General features: G+C 40.2%; 1 protein-coding gene across 5 annotated transcripts in view; it reads left to right on the top strand.

Moving 5' to 3' along the window:
- Positions 1–17,183, top strand: part of gek (serine/threonine-protein kinase gek) — a 38,513-nt gene extending 21,330 nt beyond the window's left edge. Inside the window, exons 9-18 of one of the 5 annotated variants that reach the window (XM_073992025.1) lie at positions 6,148–6,260; positions 6,354–6,516; positions 6,574–7,091; positions 7,158–7,863; positions 12,312–12,515; positions 12,701–12,886; positions 12,955–13,048; positions 15,441–15,655; positions 15,827–15,939; positions 16,122–17,183. In XM_073992025.1, coding sequence (XP_073848126.1) covers positions 6,148–6,260; positions 6,354–6,516; positions 6,574–7,091; positions 7,158–7,863; positions 12,312–12,515; positions 12,701–12,886; positions 12,955–13,048; positions 15,441–15,655; positions 15,827–15,939; positions 16,122–16,172 — 2,363 coding nt within the window. In that variant the 3' untranslated portion in view covers positions 16,173–17,183. Of the gene's footprint in view, positions 1–6,147; positions 6,261–6,353; positions 7,092–7,157; positions 7,864–12,311; positions 12,516–12,700; positions 12,887–12,954; positions 13,049–15,440; positions 15,656–15,826; positions 16,078–16,121 lie in introns of those variants that run through there. The other 4 variants (XM_073992028.1, XM_073992023.1, XM_073992026.1 and 1 more) reach the window with 4 other exon arrangements.
- The last annotated feature ends 3,285 nt before the right edge of the window (positions 17,184–20,468 follow it).

Raw genomic sequence — 20,468 nt, 5'->3', positions numbered from 1 at the left:
TTTTCTATGAAAAAACCACATAGCAATTGACGATACGGAAGTGAGCCTATGATTAATGAATTTTCGCAAAAGTCACAGGCGACATTGCCTACCACCTATTTGACAATTGGGATATTTTATAGACACTGTGAAAAAAGAGAAATGTCGACTGGAAGATATCCGCGAAATGTCGTATGAAATATAAACCGAAGCTAGAAATATCAATGTTAAAATAGAAGCAGCGGCATGCAATGACAAAATATCCACATAAGTATTTATTTGCAGAGTGTAGTCTTCTTAAACCAACATAAAGAGCCGCTTTACTATCGACATTGTATATAGTCACGGGTCGTGTGACTGTAGTTTCAAGACCATTGACCAATTTTGCTGTTTTCCTGATAGCAAAAATCTCTGCTTGAAGGGCGCTACAGCTGTCTTTTTCAGCTTGTGTGAGTGTTTGAATAATGATAAACTTTTGCAAAACACACAGGCTCCATCGCCTTCCTCTATCTTCGATCCGTCTGTCTATATTGGTCAGTTTCTTTTTGTCCTATGTCGAAATGTCCTATGAGATTTAGTGAAACTACTGCCAACAAATTACGAAACATGTTTACTAGAAAATCACAGAAAGAGAGACTATGCGTCAGGGGTAACAATCTTGACGCGATACAGGGGCTTAGGTCGCAATTTCTCGATACTCGACATGGTATCTTAAAGGGACTAGCAGAGCTCCGTTTTACTTGACTTTTTTGAGTGCGAGAAAGTGCGGCTGACCAAAGGTTATCCAGGTAGTGATCTCCTACCCATCAGAGATCCCCCAACACCGGGGTGTTATGCGTAATAGTGCCTATCGGTGTTTTAAGGTTTGCAGTGGGGTACCTAAAACTGTATTCGAACGGAGCCTCGTTGACACCTGGGCGAATCAACGAGTAACGAACCTGTTCTTCTGTCAATGCCCTTACCGTGGTAAGGAGGCAATGCCACGGCTGACCTCCCATCCTTCCCTCAAACTATATAACTCATGGATAACAGAACTTTTAAAAAAACCCATAATAAACAAAAACCCTCTAAAAAACAGAAAACCCCGACTGATGTTGGTGTGGATGTCTTGGTACCCTCAGTCTTCACTTCCACAAGCGCAACTACCTCTCTCTCGTTGACGATTAGGAACATGACACGGACAACTCTCATTTAATCTCCCCCTCCACTTCGCGTGGTACCCCAACTAGTGGTAAGGTTGACAGCCCTACTTTAGACATTATAAATGACAGTCTAAATAGACAGAGTAGGGTCCTCCTATCCAAGATAGATGAGAACTTTCTCACTCCAACAAACTTAGATGACAATTTGTTCAGGAGAAAAACCCTCACAGCTTTTTAGACAAACTGCGGTAGATTAAGTTGTCGAAGAGTGTGACGCAACCATGGAGGTCATGGATGAGTCGCAAAAACCCTCAACCTCAAAACGCGCAAGTAAAGAAGCTATGGATAGGAAAGACTATCGTTTTGCAATCTCGTATTGCAGGCGATTTGTCGATAAGGACCCCAAGACCATCACCGAAAGGGAATTTAAATTAATTGGGAAAACCCTAAAGCTTGTGAGGAGGTTCGAAAGAAAATATCCTCACCTAACGATTAAGGATTTTCCAATTAACAAAATTCCCACTTCGCGTGAGGGAGGGTATTCTGCCGAAACCCGTATGGAAGTGACGACAGACCACTACTACTATACCCGCTGGTGACCTGGCAAAATCACAGTGCATACAGACTGTGAAGAAGCCAACAAGGTAAAAAACCAGGCCCAAAAAAACCGCTGCCTCCCCAAACCCCTCTGCTGACCCTTCTTCTAAGCCCATAAATAAGGTGATGGAGGTGGGTCGGCTGATGGGCAGGGGGAAGCTCGAAAAACGGGATGAGAAGTCAGCGCCAGCGACGACTTCTTCAAAGCCCAGTTGTTCAACTGCCTAGCCAGATTAACTTACCGAACTCCCATTTTCTTTATGAACAAATCCTATAATTTTTGAATTAGGAGTTGAAAACAAAAACAAGTTAATAGAAATAAGGACGAATACACGTGTAGTTGCTGCTCGTCACCATAAGTGCTCGAAGTCGTACCTCCAAAAAAGTAAAAATTAGTTTTTATACCCTCAGCATTTATGCTAACGAGGGTATATACACTTTCATACGGTCAAAATGTGCCTCATCGAAATAATGGTTATAGACCCCAAGTATGTTTGGACGAAATGTGTTTCAGACAATTTGGAGTCGATTGAGCAATGTCCGTCCGTCTGTCTGTCTGGCTGGCTGGAGCGCACGATAACTCTCGAACGGATCAACCGATTCGGTCAAAAATTTGGCTTTCGTAATTTTTTTAGTTTAAGTTCGAAGATGGGTATATCTCTGTCGGCAAAATCGACTGATACTTTTTTACTTGTTTTCCTTTATAAAAGTTTTTATTTCACATAGAAACAGAATTGTGCCCCAGGGTCTGTTTGGTGTAACTGCTACCCAGGAGTAATATTGTTGTTGTAACAGTGTTTTATTATTATGTTTGTATGTTCGTTCTCCTGTTCAATTTGGCTCTGGGTCTATCCCCAGTTCCATGAAGGTGGCTTCTTCGATGGGATGTAACCACAGATCCACTGGATTCAGATGAGTAGGCTTGGCGGGGTGCGATCGATTCCCGCCCAATAGGAATTTAGGCGACTGCAATATCCCAAGCGTAATTGAGACAAAACTACTCTGGTTTGTCGTGGCAGCTGACACTCTTCAGCTGCGATAGATGGGGGATATACTCCGATGACTGCATTCATACAATAATTGGTTATGGTCTTAGCAACTGTGCCCGTTTGAATGCTGTTCAAACCTGCCTGATGTGAAAGTGGTGTCGAATGTGACCCCTAGAATTTTGGGGCAGTTTGTGGTGGGAATTCTGCTACCATCGACCCTGATATTCAACTCTGCTTACCACATGGACGGTGAACAAAATGTCCAAAATGTGGTGAACAAAATGTCCATCGATTTAGTGGCGGATATCTGCATTTTCCTCGCGTGGAAAAAGGTGGTAAGATCGGTTAAATAGGAGTTCAGTCTCTCACAGATGCCATTAGGGTAGGTACCTGACGCCAGGATCGTACAATCATCCGCATACGTTATGATCTCAATGCCGTCTGGAGGGGGCGGAATATAGGAAAGGTAGACGTTAAACAGTTCCGGAGATATCACCCCTCCTTGGGGAAATCCCTGTCTCACTCTACGGGGCTTGGATTTCTTGTGCCTGAATTTCACATACGACTGGCGACCACACATATAGTTGATTATCCAACGTAATATTCGTCAAGAAGAGTTGATACCTGTTTTAGGAATTCCGCACCGTTGAGCGCCGGGTTACAACACCACATGAAAACTTCAAGAACAAACTTGGCATCACTTATACATTTTTCATGTGGTTGTGGTTTTCATAACAGATTCAGGGCATGGTCGGTGTCATTGCCCATTTTAAAACTGCCTCCCCTTATAGAAGTAAATATTGGCCAATAAAAGTCGATAATTGTTGGAGGAATTTCTTAGATTCCTGCCATACTGACAATGACTGTCCTTAAAGGTATTTCAGTTCCCTTCATCTCCCCTACGTCCCGAGCTATTCGTCTTATAAAGACTCACTTCTACACGTCTATTAAGACTCCATTCCTCTCGTTTATAAAGACTCCCTTTACCTCGTCTATAAAAACTCCGACTGACTTCCGTATCGTCAATTGCTTTGTGTTGTTTAAACTTCCTCAAAATATTTCAGTTACACACTCATACATTGCAACTAAATGTATCAGAAATAAAAGTCATGTATGTTTGCTTTTTACCTGTGTTAAAAATGTGTATTTTTGACGTTTTGAAACACATAGCTTAGCAGTTGTAAACTACAACGGCGTTAAGAAACATAAGACTTCACAGATACGAAAGTCAGCCTCCCTTTAATTCGTCTATAAAGCCTCTCTATAGCTTGTGTATATTGTGTGTTCACCCATTGTTTGAATTCTCCTGGTCATGAGCATTGGACAACGGCATAATAAGTGCCCAATCGTCTCTATTTCTTCTTCATCTTCGCATAATCTGCAGTAGTCCGTGGAGTCATCTCTATCCCATTTGCAGGTCATTGATCTTATTCTGCAGTGGGCCAGATTGCCTTTGATACCTTACAGCCAGGTTCGTTGTTCCAAATCTGACCAGCCTTCTCCCTGTATACTTGTTCTAGGAGCCGCATGAAGTGACACAAGGGTGGCTTGATTGAGTTATCTATTTCGATGTCGTTTGACTCAGATCCGCGACGTGCCAGTTCATCCGCTTTTTCATTTCCCTCGATGTCGCAGTGCCTCGGGAACCAGCACAAGGTAACGATCGATCTTAGGGCCTCCAAAGCTTTTCCGCAGTGCAAGACCGCAGCAGACTTGATTGAGTGGGATCTAAGTGATTTTAGGGCCGCTTGACTATCCACATAGATAGTCACCGGTCCAGCTATGTCCCCTTCCATGTTTTTTTTATCAACTCTGCTGCTTTCGTGACCGCAAAAATTTCGGCTTGGAAGACGCTACAATTTTCGCTTAGTTTGTATGAGATCCGTAAGTTGAGGTTATCGCCCTCTCCTGTTCCCCTTTCCATCTTTTAGCCACCGGTATAAACCTCTATACCGGGTAGAGGTGAAGAGTTGTGGGTCCAGGCTTCTCTGACAGGTAACCGAACTTCAATATCGTCGAAGTGTAATTGTGGTGATATATAGTCACTGATTACCTGCGATGCTGATGGTCCAGATCGTCGTAAAATAACAGCGTGGCCATAGTCGAAGTTGCGCGGAGAGCACTCTTTGCTGCCAACTCTTGCACCACGAGATTCATCGGATGAAGATCCAGTAATACACTGAGGGCAGCCTAAATGTCTCTGCTTGTAATAATTACTGAGAATGAGTCAAATCTGAAAGAGGTGTGTACATCGTCCTTTGGGCAATTGCTAACGTCAGATACAGGCAGTCTATCATTTAGGTTTAAGACCTTAAAACTTTTGCAGCTGTATTCGTTATATGCCAAATCCAGCTAGCCTTATCTTGATAGCTTTGTTCTATCAGTCGCATTAAGTGACACGAGGGTGGCATAACTAGAGTTATCGATTGCCCAATTTGGGAAAAAGTTATGATTGATTTTAGGGTCCCCAAAAGGCGTTCTTCCAAAACTGCAGCAGATTTAATGGAGTAGCACCAGAGTGATTTGAGGGGCGCTTGGTCATCAATGTAGATAGTCACCAATCAGTCCATTGATATCTCTTTTTATACCCTCAGCCTTTAGGCTAAAGAGGGTATTAATTTTAAATTTAATTCCGCAGACGGTATAACTTTGTCGTTTTTTGTCAAAGTATCCAAAGATAGTCTCATTTACAAGTGATCTCTTCGAAGTTTTCTGTTCTTTATGAAAATGAACCCTTTTCATCGGTTCCGTGGTAGTGGAAGGAGTGTTCAGAGTCTCTCCTTGACGGTATTCTGCTGTGTAGCCTTGCTTATTTTTATTGTCCTCGTAACTTTTTTACTTTCAGAAGGTAGTGGGTACTCTATGATATGGTTCTATAAATCGAGTTTCCATATAAACTCAATTCCTTCCCCCTGATCAACATATATCCAGAGCTATAAACTAATTTTGCCCCTGCAAATGCCTAGCATTTCCCACTTGAGACATCCTTGTCCGGAATGAGTTATTTCATTGCAGTTACAACATATCTATCATTCTTCATTGGGACAAAAAAAATGAAATTGGAAATTTATGTCTTCAAAAATGCAAATTTTATATCATTTCCCTATTCGATAATGTCCTTTGTTCAAACTTTTGTGTAACTAAATATTTGTATCTTTGTTCTTTTTTTATTTATTTGAAATGTTTGTACCACCACCACCACCATCATCATCCAACAATCCCATTCATCCACATCACCAATCATCCAACCAACAACCAACCATTCATGCTTGCACATAACCAATGCGTGTATGTGTGTGTGTGCGTACGTACTTGTGTTTGTATTTATTTGCAAACAAAAACAAAATCATCATTTAAATCCATCCATCCATACCAATCAACCAACCAATTCCACCCAACAATCAATCAATGAAAACAAAATGCAAACCTCCAAAATGCAGTTCTGGAAAGATCCAATTCACAGGTATCTTATAATTATTTCAATAAAGAAGCGGCAGCTATGTTCAAGGAATCAGATCCCAATATATGTGGCCTATCAATGGGTGATACTGTGGTAAGTTTGGTCTTGGTCCCATTGATGTACACCAATACCAAGTTTATGAATGATAATTTCAAATATCCCTTTAACCCAACCCTCTCCGTTTAGATGAACTCCTCCTCGAATATCTTCTTTTCGGATGATTCAGCTGCGGCAGCATCCTCGGCTGCAGATCAACGACAAAGTGTTGGCGGCGGCGGACAAATGGCCTATGGCGGCAGTTATCCCATGAATTTGTCACCCGAACACAATCTATCCTATGGAGATGAGGGTAACAAGCTAATACGAAATTCCAGTTCAAAAAGTAATTTGAGTTGTAAATCAACAGACACCCATCATCATCAATCCCAACAGCAGCAACAAACGCCCAGCATGCATAAACAAAAGATCCATCAGTTTTTGGTGCGTACCTTTAGCAGTCCTACCAAATGCAATCACTGTACTTCCCTTATGGTTGGCCTCACCAGGCAGGGAGTGGTGTGTGAGATTTGTGGTTTTGCTTGTCACACAAATTGTTGTCAAAAGGTTCCTACTATATGTCCTGTACCAAATGATCAAACCAAACGGCCCCTGGGTATTGATCCAACACGTGGCATTGGCACAGCCTATGAGGGTTATGTTAAGGTACCCAAACAGGGGGTGGTCAAGCGTGGCTGGGTACGACAATTTGTGGTGGTGTGTGACTTTAAGCTGTTTTTGTATGACATCTCAGCGGATCGCAGTGCTTTGCCTTGTGTCAATGTATCCCAGGTGTTGGATATGAGAGATACAGAGTTTGCGGTGACCAGTGTTAGGGAAAGTGATGTCATTCATGCAGCCAAAAAAGATGTGCCATGTATTTTCAAGGTAAGCCCATTCATCCATTACTTTTACCTTTAACGTTATCAATAAAAAATCTCTCTTTTCTTGCAGATCAAAACCTCTCTCATCGAAGGTGGTCCATGCCTAAACACCCTTATGTTGGCCGACAATGAATCGGAGAAAACCAAATGGGTTGTGGCTTTAAGTGAACTACATCGCATCCTGAAGCGCAACAATCTACCCAATACAGCCATCTATAAAGTCAATGAGATTTTGGATAGTTCTTTGGCCTTGATGCGTAATGCCTTGAGTGCCCTAATTGTGTATCCCGATCAGCTGTTGTTAGGCACCGATGATGGCCTTTACTGTATTAATTTCGAACAATATGAAATTGCCCGTATTGGTGATAGTAAAAAAATTCTTCAAATATGGTATATTGAAGAGGAACATATATTGGTATTGTTGTGCGGTAAACAGCGGCACATACGTCTGCTGCCTATACGCGCTCTCGAGTGCAGCGATGTGGAATGGATCAAGGTGGTTGATTCGAAAAATTGTGTTGCCGCCTGTACGGGCATCATTAAACGTATACCTGCATTGGTCTATTGTTTTGTTGTTGCCCTGAAGAGGCCCACCAATCAAACGCAAATCATAGTCTACGAAATTAATCGTAATCGCCTGCGTCATCAGAAAATGTGTGAATTCACGGTGGCCTATACGGTGCAATGTGTTCAAATCTTGTCAGATATGCGTTTGGTGATCGGGCATCAGAGTGGATTTACGGCGTATTTGCTGCAGGGAGAAGCAACAGCAATGTGTAAGTATGAAATGAGGTATTTATAACAAAAAGAAAAAAATCATTACACATCAATTTTTAATATACATATGTAGATGAGTCAATTAATCTTTGTATCCAAATAATGAAATGAGTGTCACCAGAATTGTTATCGAAAATGTCACAGAATGGCTTGATGCATGAAGAAAACTTCTCTTTTAAGGAGAAAAATAGAAATTCAACAAATTTTAGCAATTCCTTAAAAAAATACAAATTTTACGGATAACATCTGAAAGACCAGTACAATACCTATGCGAAAAGCGCGGAAATAATCCAAGAGGAAAATTTCCAGCACATCACAATATCACAAAAGGGTCTATAAAAGCACCATTTTTAGAAAGGGTATATAGAAACACCCTTTCTTTCCGAAGGGGCTACAGAAAAACAATTTTTTTAGAAAGGGTCTTTATTTCAGAAAGGCTATAAAGCCTATAAAGGAGCACCCTTTCTTTCAGAAAGGCTTTATAGGAGCACCCTTTCTTTCAGAAAGGCTTTATAGGAGCACCCTTTCTTTCAGAAAGGCTTTATAGGAGCACCCTTTCTTTCAGAAAGGCTTTATAGGAGCACCCTTTCTTTCAGAAAGGCTTTATAGGAGCACCCTTTCTTTCAGAAAGGCTTTATAGGAGCACCCTTTCTTTCAGAAAGGCTTTATAGGAGCACCCTTTCTTTCAGAAAGGCTTTATAGGAGCACCCTTTCTTTCAGAAAGGCTTTATAGGAGCACCCTTTCTTTCAGAAAGGCTTTATAGGAGCACCCTTTCTTTCAGAAAGGCTTTATAGGAGCACCCTTTCTTTCAGAAAGGCTTTATAGGAGCACCCTTTCTTTCAGAAAGGCTTTATAGGAGCACCCTTTCTTTCAGAAAGGCTTTATAGGAGCACCCTTTCTTTCAGAAAGGCTTTATAGGAGCACCCTTTCTTTCAGAAAGGCTTTATAGGAGCACCATTTCTTTCAGAAAGGCTTTATAGGAGCACCCTTTCTTTCAGAAAGGCTTTATAGGAGCACCCTTTCTTTCAGAAAGGCTTTATAGGAGCACCCTTTCTTTCAGAAAGGCTTTATAGGAGCACCATTTCTTTCAGAAAGGCTTTATAGGAGCACCCTTTCTTTCAGAAAGGCTTTATAGGAGCACCCTTTCTTTCAGAAAGGCTTTATAGGAGCACCCTTTCTTTCAGAAAGGCTTTATAGGAGCACCCTTTCTTTCAGAAAGGCTTTATAGGAGCACCCTTTCTTTCAGGAAGGCTTTATAGGAGCACCCTTTCTTTCAGAAAGGCTTTATAGGAGCACCCTTTCTTTCAGGAAGGCTTTATAGGAGCACCCTTTCTTTCAGAAAGGCTTTATAGGAGCACCCTTTCTTTCAGAAAGGCTTTATAGGAGCACCCTTTCTTTCAGAAAGGCTTTATAGGAGCACCCTTTCTTTCAGAAAGGCTTTATAGGAGCACCCTTTCTTTCAGGAAGGCTTTATAGGAGCACCCTTTCTTTCAGAAAGGCTTTATAGGAGCACCCTTTCTTTCAGAAAGGCTTTATAGGAGCACCCTTTCTTTCAGAAAGGCTTTATAGGAGCACCCTTTCTTTCAGGAAGGCTTTATAGGAGCACCCTTTCTTTCAGAAAGGCTTTATAGGAGCACCCTTTCTTTCAGAAAGGCTTTATAGGAGCACCCTTTCTTTCAGAAAGGCTTTATAGGAGCACCCTTTCTTTCAGAAAGGCTTTATAGGAGCACCCTTTCTTTCAGAAAGGCTTTATAGGAGCACCCTTTCTTTCAGGAAGGCTTTATAGGAGCACCCTTTCTTTCAGAAAGGCTTTATAGGAGCACCCTTTCTTTCAGAAAGGCTTTATAGGAGCACCCTTTCTTTCAGAAAGGCTTTATAGGAGCACCCTTTCTTTCAGAAAGGCTTTATAGGAGCACCCTTTCTTTCAGAAAGGCTTTATAGGAGCACCCTTTCTTTCAGAAAGGCTTTATAGGAGCACCCTTTCTTTCAGAAAGGCTTTATAGGAGCACCCTTTCTTTTAGAAAGGCTTTATAAGAACACCCTTTCTTTCAGAAAGGCTTTATAGGAACACCCTTTCTTTCAGAAAGGCTTTATAGGAGCACCCTTTCTTTCAGAAAGGCTTTATAGGAGCACCCTTTCTTTCAGAAAGGCTTTATAGGAGCACCCTTTCTTTCAGAAAGGCTTTAAAGGAGCACCCTTTCTTTCAGAAAGGCTTTAAAGGAGCACCCTTTCTTTCAGAAAGGCTTTATAGGAGCACCCTTTCTTTCAGAAAGGCTTTATAGGAGCACCCTTTCTTTCAGAAAGGCATTATAGGAGCACCCTTTCTTTCAGAAAGGCATTATAGGAGCACCCTTTCTTTCAGAAAGGCATTAAAGGAGCACCCTTTCATTCAGAAAGGCTTTATAGGAGCACCCTTTCTTTCAGAAAGGCTTTATAGGGGCTCCCTTTCTTTCAGAAAGGCTTTATAGGAGCACCCTTTCTTTCAGAAAGGCTTTATAGGAGCACCCTTTCTTTCAGAAAGTCTTTACAGGAGCACCCTTTCTTTCAGAAAGGCTTTATAGTAGCACCCTTTCTTTCAGAAAGGCTTTATAGGAGCACCCTTTCTTTCAGAAAGGCTTTATAGGAGCACCCTTTCTTTCAAAAAGTCTATAGGAACACCATTTCTTTCAGAAAGGCATTATAGGAGCACCCTTTCTTTCAGAAAGGCATTATAGGAGCACCCTTTCTTTCAGAAAGGCATTATAGGAGCACCCTTTCTTTCAGAAAGGCATTATAGGAGCACCCTTTCTTTCAGAAAGGCATTATAGGAGCACCCTTTCTTTCAGAAAGGCATTATAGGAGCACCCTTTCTTTCAGAAAGGCATTATAGGAGCACCCTTTCTTTCAGAAAGGCAATATAGGAGCACCCTTTCTTTCAGAAAGGCATTATAGGAGCATCCTTTCTCTTAGAAAGGCTTTATAGGAGCACCCTTTCTTTCAGAAAGGCTTTATAGGAGCACCCTTTCTTTCAGAAAGGCTTTATAGGAGCACCCTTTCTTTCGGAAAGGCTTTATAGGAGCACCCTTTCTTTCAGAAAGGCTTTATAGGAGCACCCTTTCTTTCAGAAAGGCTTTATAGGAGCACCCTTTCTTTCAGAAAGGCTTTATAGGAGCACCCTTTCTTTCAGAAAGGCTATATAGGAGCACCCTTTCTTTCGGAAAGGCTTTATAGGAGCACCCTTTCTTTCAGAAAGGCTTTATAGGAGCACCCTTTCTTTCAGAAAGGCTTTATAGGAGCACCCTTTCTTTCGGAAAGGCTTTATAGGAGCACCCTTTCTTTCAGAAAGGCTTTATAGGAGCACCCTTTCTTTCAGAAAGGCTTTATAGGAGCACCCTTTCTTTCAGAAAGGCTTTATAGGAGCACCCTTTCTTTCAGAAAGGCTTTATAGGAGCACCCTTTCTTTCAGAAAGGCTTTATAGGAGCACCCTTTCTTTCAGAAAGGCTTTATAGGAGCACCCTTTCTTTCAGAAAGGCTTTATAGGAGCACCCTTTCTTTCAGAAAGGCTTTATAGGAGCACCCTTTCTTTCGGAAAGGCTTTATAGGAGCACCCTTTCTTTCAGAAAGGCTTTATAGGAGCACCCTTTCTTTCAGAAAGGCTTTATAGGAGCACCCTTTTCTTTTAGATAGGCTTTATAGGAGCACCCTTTCTTTCAGAAAGGCTTTATAGGAGCACCCTTTCTTTCAGAAAGGCTTTATAGGAGCACCCTTTCTTTCAAAAAGTCTATAGGAGCACCCTTTCTTTCTGAAAGGCTTTATAGGAGCACCCTTTCTTCCAGAAATGCTTTACAATTTTTTAGAAAGGGTATATAGAAACACCCTTTCTTACCGAAGGGGCTACAGAAAAACATTTTTTTGGAGAGGGTCTATGGAAGTACCTTTTCTTTTAGAAAGAGGCTTTAGCAGAACAATTGTTTTCAGAATAGTCTAAAGAATCGCTTTTTCTTTTAGGAAGGTTCTAAAAATCACACTTTCCTTTAGGAAGTTTCCATAGAATCCTTCAGAAAGGGTGCAGAAAGGCTTTATAGGTGCACCCTTTCTTTCAGAAAGGCTTTATAGGTGCACCCTTTCTTTCAGAAAGGCTTTATAGGTGCACCCTTTCTTTCAGAAAGGCTTTGTAGGTGCACCCTTTCTTTCAGAAAAGGTCTATAGAATAACCCTTGCTTTCAAAAATGGTCCATAAAAGTACCCATGCTTTCAGAAAGGGTGTTTAGAAACACCCATGCTTTCTAAAAGTGTCTATAGAAGAATCCTTTCTTTCAGAAGGACCAAAGTGTAAAAAATCGTACGGTGACCAACTAAAGTGACTGGTTGGCACGGTAACTAGGGGTAGAATAGAATTGAATTACAGATAAGTCTTCTTTTTTTCATTTTTTTTATAATAAAATTTTTATCTCCTCCCATTTCAGCTTTAATACATCCTGAAAATCAGTTGTGTGCCTTTCTCAATTACTCTGGCGTGGATGCAATACGCGTCATTGAAATACAATGTGCTGGCGGTGGGTACGGTGAATATCTGCTAGTGTTTCAAACACTGGCTATTTATGTCGATTTACAGGGACGTAAATCACGTGACCGAGAGATTATGTATCCTGCCCTGCCAACGCATATAAGTGAGTAAAATCTGTTACGGCCTTGTTTCACAGCATTGAAAAGATAATGAAATGAAAGAAAATCAAACAATTCGTTCAGATTTTAAAAAAATTGAACATTTTGAAACAATTTTCTAGAAGATATTGTGATCCAAGCCGTTATATCTTTTTGGAATAAAAATTTATTGAATCTTTATTTTTTTCAGCTTATTCGGATGGCCATCTATTGGTGTTTTCAGAAACCCATTTAGATATTTTCAATACACAAACCGCTGAATGGGTCCAATCGATAGGTTTGAAACGTTCCGGGCCCCTAAGTCAGCAGGGAAATATTGTGTTGACACACATTAATGATACACCCTATGTGGTATATTTGGCTAATATTCATACAAGTAAGGATGGAGAATTGTTTGAATTTTTTAAGAATCTTTTTAATAATGTTGTATGTCTATTTTTACAGAGGGTCTGTTCCAGTCAAAGAATCTCAAGCGTATAAGCGGTGTCAATACCAAGCGTAGATTTTCCATGAGAGAAATCAATAAAACAATTAAAAAGTAAGTTGACAATCAGGGCAAACATGAATACTCCAAGGGAAGCTGTTCAAAATACTTGGTCCTTATGGACAATTTTCTGCAAAAAAGTTTCTTTATCCCTAACGTATACTTAACGTAATATAATAATGGGACTAATGGGCCGATTCCGTACAGCGAGGCGAGTCGTGTCGCGTTGCGAAATGCAATTTTTCGATTCCGTATGGCAATATCGCCTGACGTCGTCAAATTTTGTCGCCGAAATGTTCATTTTCCGGCGACAACAAATTAGCTGTCGCCGTACATTTTTACTAACGAATAAAAAAAAAATAAAAATAACTTGTTATCGACGATTATTTTCTATCGCTGTACGTAGTGCATTTTTTAAATTTTGTCACAGAGACGATAGACGACGCGACATGACTCGCCTCGCTGTACGGAATCGGCCCATAAAACCATAAAAACGACTAAATGAAAGTAAGGGATCCTCTATAAACCCTTCTGGAAGAAAGGATGCGTCTATAGACCCTTTCTGAAAGAAAGGATGCGTCTATAGACCCCTTCAGAAAGAAAGTGTGCTTCTATGGACCCTTTCTAAACGAAAATAGTGCTTCTAAAGGCTCTTTTTGAACGAAGGGAGCTTCTATAGACCCTTCCTAAAAGAAAGGGTGCTTCTATAGGCCCTTTTTGAAAGAAGGGAGCTTCTATAGACCCTTCCTAAAAGAAAGGGTGCTTCTATAGGCCCTTTTTGAAAGAAGGGAACTTCTATAGACCCTTCCTAAAAGAAAGGGTGCTTCTATAGACCTTTTCTGAAGGAAATGGTGCTTCTATAGACCCTTCCTAAAAGAAAGGGTGCTTCTATAGACCCTTTCTGAAGGAAATGGTGCTTCTATAGACCCTTCCTAAAAGAAAGGGTGCTTCTATAGGCCCTTTTTGAAAGAAAGGAGCTTCTATAGACCCTTCCTAAAAGGGTGCTTCTATAGAACCTTTCTGAAGGAAATGGTGCTTCTATAGACCCTTCCTAAAAGAAAGGGTGCTTCTATAGACCCTTTCTGAAGGAAATGGTGCTTCTGTAGACCCTTCCTAAAAGAAAGGGTGCTTCTATAGACCCTTTCTGAAGGAAATGGTGCTTCTATAGACCCTTTCTGACCCTTTCGTTGCTTCTTTAGACCATTTCTGAAAGTAAGGGATCCTCTATAAACCCTTCTGAAAGAAAGGATGCGTCTATAGACCCTTTCTGAAAGAAAGGATGCGTCTATAGACCCCTTCAGAAAGAAAGTGTGCTTCTATGGACCCTTTCTAAACGAAAATAGTGCTTCTAAAGGCTCTTTTTGAACGAAGGGAGCTTCTATAGACCCCTTCCTAAAAGAAAGGGTGCTTCTATAGACCTTTTCTGAAGGAAATGGTGCTTCTATAGACCCTTCCTAAAAGAAAGGGTGCTTCTATAGACCCTTTCTGAAGGAAATGGTGCTTCTATAGACCCTTCCTAAAAGAAAGGGTGCTTCTATAGGCCCTTTTTGAAAGAAGGGAGCTCCTATAGACCCTTCCTAAAAGAAAGGGTGCTTCTATAGACCCTTCCTAAAAGAAAGGGTGCTTCTATAGACCCTTTCTGAAGGAAATGGTGCTTCTATAGACCCTTCCTAAAAGAAAGGGTGCTTCTATAGACCCTTCCTAAAAGAAAGGGTGCTTCTATAGACCCTTCCTAAAAGAAAGGGTGCTTCTATAGACCCTTCCTAAAAGAAAGGGTGCTTCTATAGACCCTTTCTGAAGGAAATGGTGCTTCTATAGACCCTTCCTAAAAGAAAGGGTGCTCCTATAGACCCTTCCTAAAAAAAAGGGTGCTTCTATAGACCCTTCCTAAAAGAAAGGGTGCTTCTATAGACCCTTCCTAAAAGAAAGGGTACTTCTATAGACCCTTCCTAAAAGAAAGGGTGCTTCTATAGACCCTTTCTGAAGGAAATGGTGCTTCTATAGACCCTTCCTAAAAGAAATGGTGCTTCTATAGGCCCTTTTTGAAAGAAGGGAGCTTCTATAGACCCTTCCTAAAAGAAAGGGTGCTTCTATAGACCCTTTCTGAAGGAAATTGTGCTTCTATAGACCCTTTCTGAAGGAAATTGTGCTTCTATAGACCCTTCCTAAAAGAAAGGGTGCTTCTATAGACCCTTTCTGAAGGAAATGGTGCTTCTATAGACCCTTCCTAAAAGAAAGGGTGCTTCTATAGACCCTTTCTGAAGGAAATGGTGCTTCTATAGACCCTTACTAAAAGAAAGGGTTCTTCTATAGGCTCTTTCTGAACGGTGCTTATAATGTCTTTTCTGTACGGAGCTTGCTCTGATTATCTATCTCTCCTCTATCTTTCTCCCTTGGTTTTTAAATACTACTAATTTTATTTCCTTTTATATCTATTCCACCACAGTACGGACAGAAGATCCAAAATGATTTCGGCTCCCACCAACTTTAATCATATATCGCACATGGGTCCTGGTGATGGTATACAAAATCAGCGCCTATTGGATCTACCAACCTCCATTGAGAGTCCTAATGAATCTCGTAGTCAATTGTTAAGTATGATACAACCCGACATGGCCTCCTTAAAACAATTCCGCCAACTAAAAATAGGTCACAACAATGGTAAGTGTGCTCTTGGAAGCTTGATTGGAAGCATCCGCTACCTTTTTGTTAATCATTTTGTTTTTTTGTTCGCCTAATTCTTTTTTTTTTTTGCTTTTGTGTTTTTGATCTAATGCCGTTCTTATTCTTCTTCTTTATCATTACTTGATATACTCTATTCGTATTACATAGGAGTAATGCAGAAAAGCACAATGCATGACCAGCAATCCGAGCTAAATTATTCAGAATCTCGATCACCCAGTCCATTTGGCAATGAATCATCTTCATTTAAAGACATGTTCGATGTAAGATCTCAATAAAAAATTATTTACAAATTTTGTATATCATATCGAAAAACAACAACAACATTCTATATATTTTTTGTAAATATGTAATTCTATATTTAAATATTGTTAATGTGTATCTCTCCTTCTACTGTTCTCTGCAAGTGTAATCTGCGTGTAATACTAATGTAATCTAATTTTAGGATGAATTATCATTCAGTGCTCAACTTATGAACGAGGGAAATCAACAGTGACATTCATTACGTTCAATATTGTCCATATTTTCGGAGCAGCATACCTAAATAGAACCGAACAAAATAAAGAACGAAACAAACAGACAGACATGAGATTTTGTGCAATAGTATGCGTGTGCGTTTGTGTGTGTGTGCTTGCGTGTGTTTTTGTGAAAGAGAAACGCAGAGCGTGCATGGATGGTGTTAGTGGCTAAAAGCCTTTGAGGAGAAAACCATACCATACCCATCATCATCATGCAGCAGCAGCCAACCATTTCATTCATTTCACATTCTTGGAGACATTGTAAAATTTGATCTCATCTCTTGGAACACACCACTACTCTCGATGACGGCAAGAAGCAGGAAATTTGAATTGAATTTGCTATCCAAAAAAACCAACAAACAAACAAAACAACATTGAACTACAACATACATATTTATATACATGCATATAAAACGAATACTTATACATTAATAATCTTATATATATTACGGTTATTTAATTATTATTATACATTACGAATATTTTTCATATTATTATGCTATAACGATCTATTAAAACAAAAAAACAAAATATTTATACATAATCTACATACTTACTTATATATAATACGTTTTTTGTAAAATATTGAGTTGGTTATAATTTTTTTATATGTTTATTTTTTAATTATTTTTTTTTTTTTGCGCATAACCTAAAATCTTTTACATTAAAAAATGCATCCACATACAAAATATACATACATACCTACATACATATAAATATACAATAAACATTAGACGAAGATGACTAAAACAAATCTTAACTATCCGAAGAAGAACGAACTACTACTACGCCACAAAACATTCATACAAATATCAAACTCCACCACTTCACCCTTCCCCCACTCACTCTCCCCATGACAGATTTCCGAAATACAAAAATATTTAAAATCAAAATAGGAAAAGCAGAAATAAACAATAAATTTTTGTTTATAATTTAATAATTGCGTTACAAAGAGTTTTTAAATTAAAATGGAAAATTTCCAGAAAAAATTAACAAATCGAAACGAAATGAAACCAATAATGTAGACGACGTATTCTTAAATTGGAATTAGAATGAAAAATAATAACGAAAGTATTTATTACAAAAAAAAAAAAAAAGACAAGTGTGTTTTATTTTAAAAACAGTGTTGTAGCGGATTACGTACATACAAGGGAATAAAGAAGCACCCTTTCTTCCAAAAAGGGACTATAAAAGCATTATTTCTTTCAGAAAGGGACAATAGAAGCTTCCTTTCTTTCGGAAAGGAACTATAGAAGTACCCTTCCCTTCAGAGAGAGTCTCTAAAAGCACCACCCTTTCAATCAGGAAGGGTTCCAAAGGTGCACCCCTTATTTACTTTTCTTTACAAAGGGCCTATAGAAGCACTCTTTCCTTTAGAAAGGGTCTATAGAAGCACTTTTTCCTTTAGAAAGGGTCTATAGAAGCACTTTTTCCTTTAGAAAGGGTCTATAGAAGCATTCTTTCCTTTAGAAAGGGTCTATAGAAGCACTCTTTCCTTTAGAAAGGGTCTATAGAAGCACTCTTTCCTTTAGAAAGGGTCTATAGAAGCACTCTTTCCTTTAGAAAGGGTCTATAGAAGCACATTTCCTTCTGGAAGGATCTATAGAAGTACCCTTTCTTTCAGGAAGGGACAATTGAAGCACAATTTCTCTTAGAAAGGGACAATTGAACCAACCTTTCTTTCGGGAAGGATCTTTAGAAGCACCCTTTCTTTCGGGAAGGATCTATAGAACACCCTTTCTTTCCGGAAGGATCTATAGACGCAACCTTTCTTTCACGAAGGATCTTATAGAAGCACCCTTTCTTTCGGGAAGGGTCTATAGAAGCAGCCTTTCTTTCAAGAAGGATCTATAGAAGCACCCTTTCTTTCAGGAAGGGTCTATAGAACACCCTTTCTTTCAGGAAGGGTCTAAGGAATCACCCATTCTTTCAGGAACATTCTATAGAAGAACCCTTTTTTCAATAAGGGTCTATAGCACCCTTTCTTTCGGGAAGAGTCTATAGCACCCTTTCTTTCGGGAAGAGTCTATAGAAGCACCCCTTCTTTCAGGTATGGTCTATAAATGCACTCTTTCTGTCAGGAAGGGTGTATAGAAGCACCCTTTCTTACAGGAAGGGTCTACAAAAACACCTTTCTTTCAGGAAGGGTCTCTAGAACCAACCTTTCTCTCAGGAAGGGTCTATACAAGCACCCTTCAGGAAGGGACAATTGAAGCACCATTTCTTCCAGGAAGGGTCTATGAAAGCACCTATTCTTTCAGGAACATCCTATAGAAGAACCCTTTTTTCAATAAGGGTCTATAGAACCAACCTTTCTTTCAGGAAGGGTCTATAGAAGCACCATTTCTCTTAGAAAGGGACAATATAAGCACCATTTCTCCTAGAGAGGGACAATTGAAGCTCCATTTCTCTTAGAAAGGCACAATTGAAGCTCCATTTCTCTTAGAAAGGCACAATTGAAGCACCCTTTCTTCCAGGGTCTATAGAAGCAACAATTCTTTCAGGAACGGTCTATAGAAGCAACAATTCTTTCAGGAAGGGTCTATAGAAGCACCCTTTCTTTCGGGAAGGATCTATAGAAGCACCCATTCTTTCGGGAAGGATCTATAGAAGCACCCTTTCTTTCGGGAAGGATCTATAGAAGCACCCTTTCTTTCGGGAAGGATCTATAGAAGCACCTTTTCTTTCGGGAAGGATAAATTAAAGCACCCTTTCTTTCGGGAAGGATCTATAGAAGCACCCTGCTTTCGGGAAGGATCTATAGAAGCACTCTTTCTTTTAGGAAGGATCTATAGAAGCACCCTTTCTTTCGGGAAGGATCTATAGAAGCACCCTTTCTTTCAGAGAGGGTCTATAGAAGCATCCTTTCTTTCGGGAAGGATCTATAGAAGCACCCTTTCTTTCAGGAAGGATCTATAGAAGCACCGTTTCTTTCGGAAAGGATCTATAGAAGCACCGTTTCTTTCGGGAAGGATCTATAGACGCACCCTTTTTTCGGGAAGGATCTATAGACGCACCCTTTCTTTCGGGAAGGATCTATAAAAGCACCCTTTCTTTCAGGAAGGATCTATAGAAGCACCCTTTCTTTCTGAAAGTATCTATAGAAGCACCCTTTCGGGAAGGATCTATAGAAGCACCCTTTCGGGAAGGATCTATAGAAGCACCCTTTCGGGAAGGATCTATAGAAGCACCCTTTCTTTCGAGAAGTACCTATAGAAGCACCCTTTCTTTCGGGAAGGATCTATAGAAGCACCCTTTCTTTCGAAAAGGATCTATAGAAGCACCCTTTCTTTCAGGAAGGATCTATAGAAGCACCCTTTCTTTCGGGAAGGATCTATAGAAGCACCTTTTCTTTCGGGAAGGATTTATAGAAGCACCCGTTATTTCAGGATGGGTCTATAGAAGGGTCACGAAGGATCTTAGAAGCACCCTTTCCTTCACGAAGGATCGTTTAAGCAACATTTCCACCAGGAAAGATCTATAGATGCGCCCATTCTTTAAGGAAGGGTCTATAGAAGCACTCTTTCTTTCAGGAAGGGTCTATAGAACCAACTTTCTTTCAGGAAGGGTCTATAGAAACACCCTTTCTTTCAGGAATGGTATATAGGAGCACACTTTCTTTCAGGAAGGGTATATAGAACCACCCTTTCTTTTAGGAAGGGTCTATAGAAGCACCCTTTCTTTCAGAGAGGGGCCTCTAGAAGCACTCTTTCTTTCAGGAAGGTTCTATAGAAGCAGCCTTTCTTCCAGGAAGGGCCTATAGAAATCCACTTTCTTTCAGGAAGGGTCTATAGAAGCACCCTTTCGTTCAGGAAGGGTCTATAGAAGCACCCTTTCTTTCAGGAAGGGTCTATGGAAACACCCATTCTTTCAGGAACATTCTATAAAAGAACCCTTTTTTCAAGAAGGGTCTATAGAACCAACCTTTCTTTCAGGAAGGGTCTATAGAAGCACCCTTTCATTCGGGAAGAGTCTATAGAAGCACCTTTCTTTCAGGTATGGTCTATACATGCACTCTTTCTGTCGGGAAGGGTGTATAGAAGCACCCTTTCTTTCAGGAAGGGTCTTAGAAGACCATTTCCTTCAGGAAGGATTTATAGAAGCACACTTTTTTCGGTAAGGGTCTCTAGAACCTACCTTTCTTTCATGAAGGGTCTCTAGAACCAACCTTTCTTTCAGGAAGGGTCTACACAAGCACCCTTTCTTTCAGGAAGGGTCTATAGAACCAACTTTCTTTCAGGAAGGGTCTATAGAAGAGCCCTTTCTTCCAGGAA

This window comes from Musca autumnalis, unplaced genomic scaffold, assembly GCF_047663935.1.
Source record: "Musca autumnalis isolate F117 unplaced genomic scaffold, ASM4766393v1 scaffold_5, whole genome shotgun sequence".
NCBI lineage: Eukaryota > Metazoa > Arthropoda > Insecta > Diptera > Muscidae > Musca > Musca autumnalis.
The sequence above is the reverse complement of the archived record's forward strand: the minus strand, read 5'-3'. Positions and strand labels throughout refer to the sequence as shown.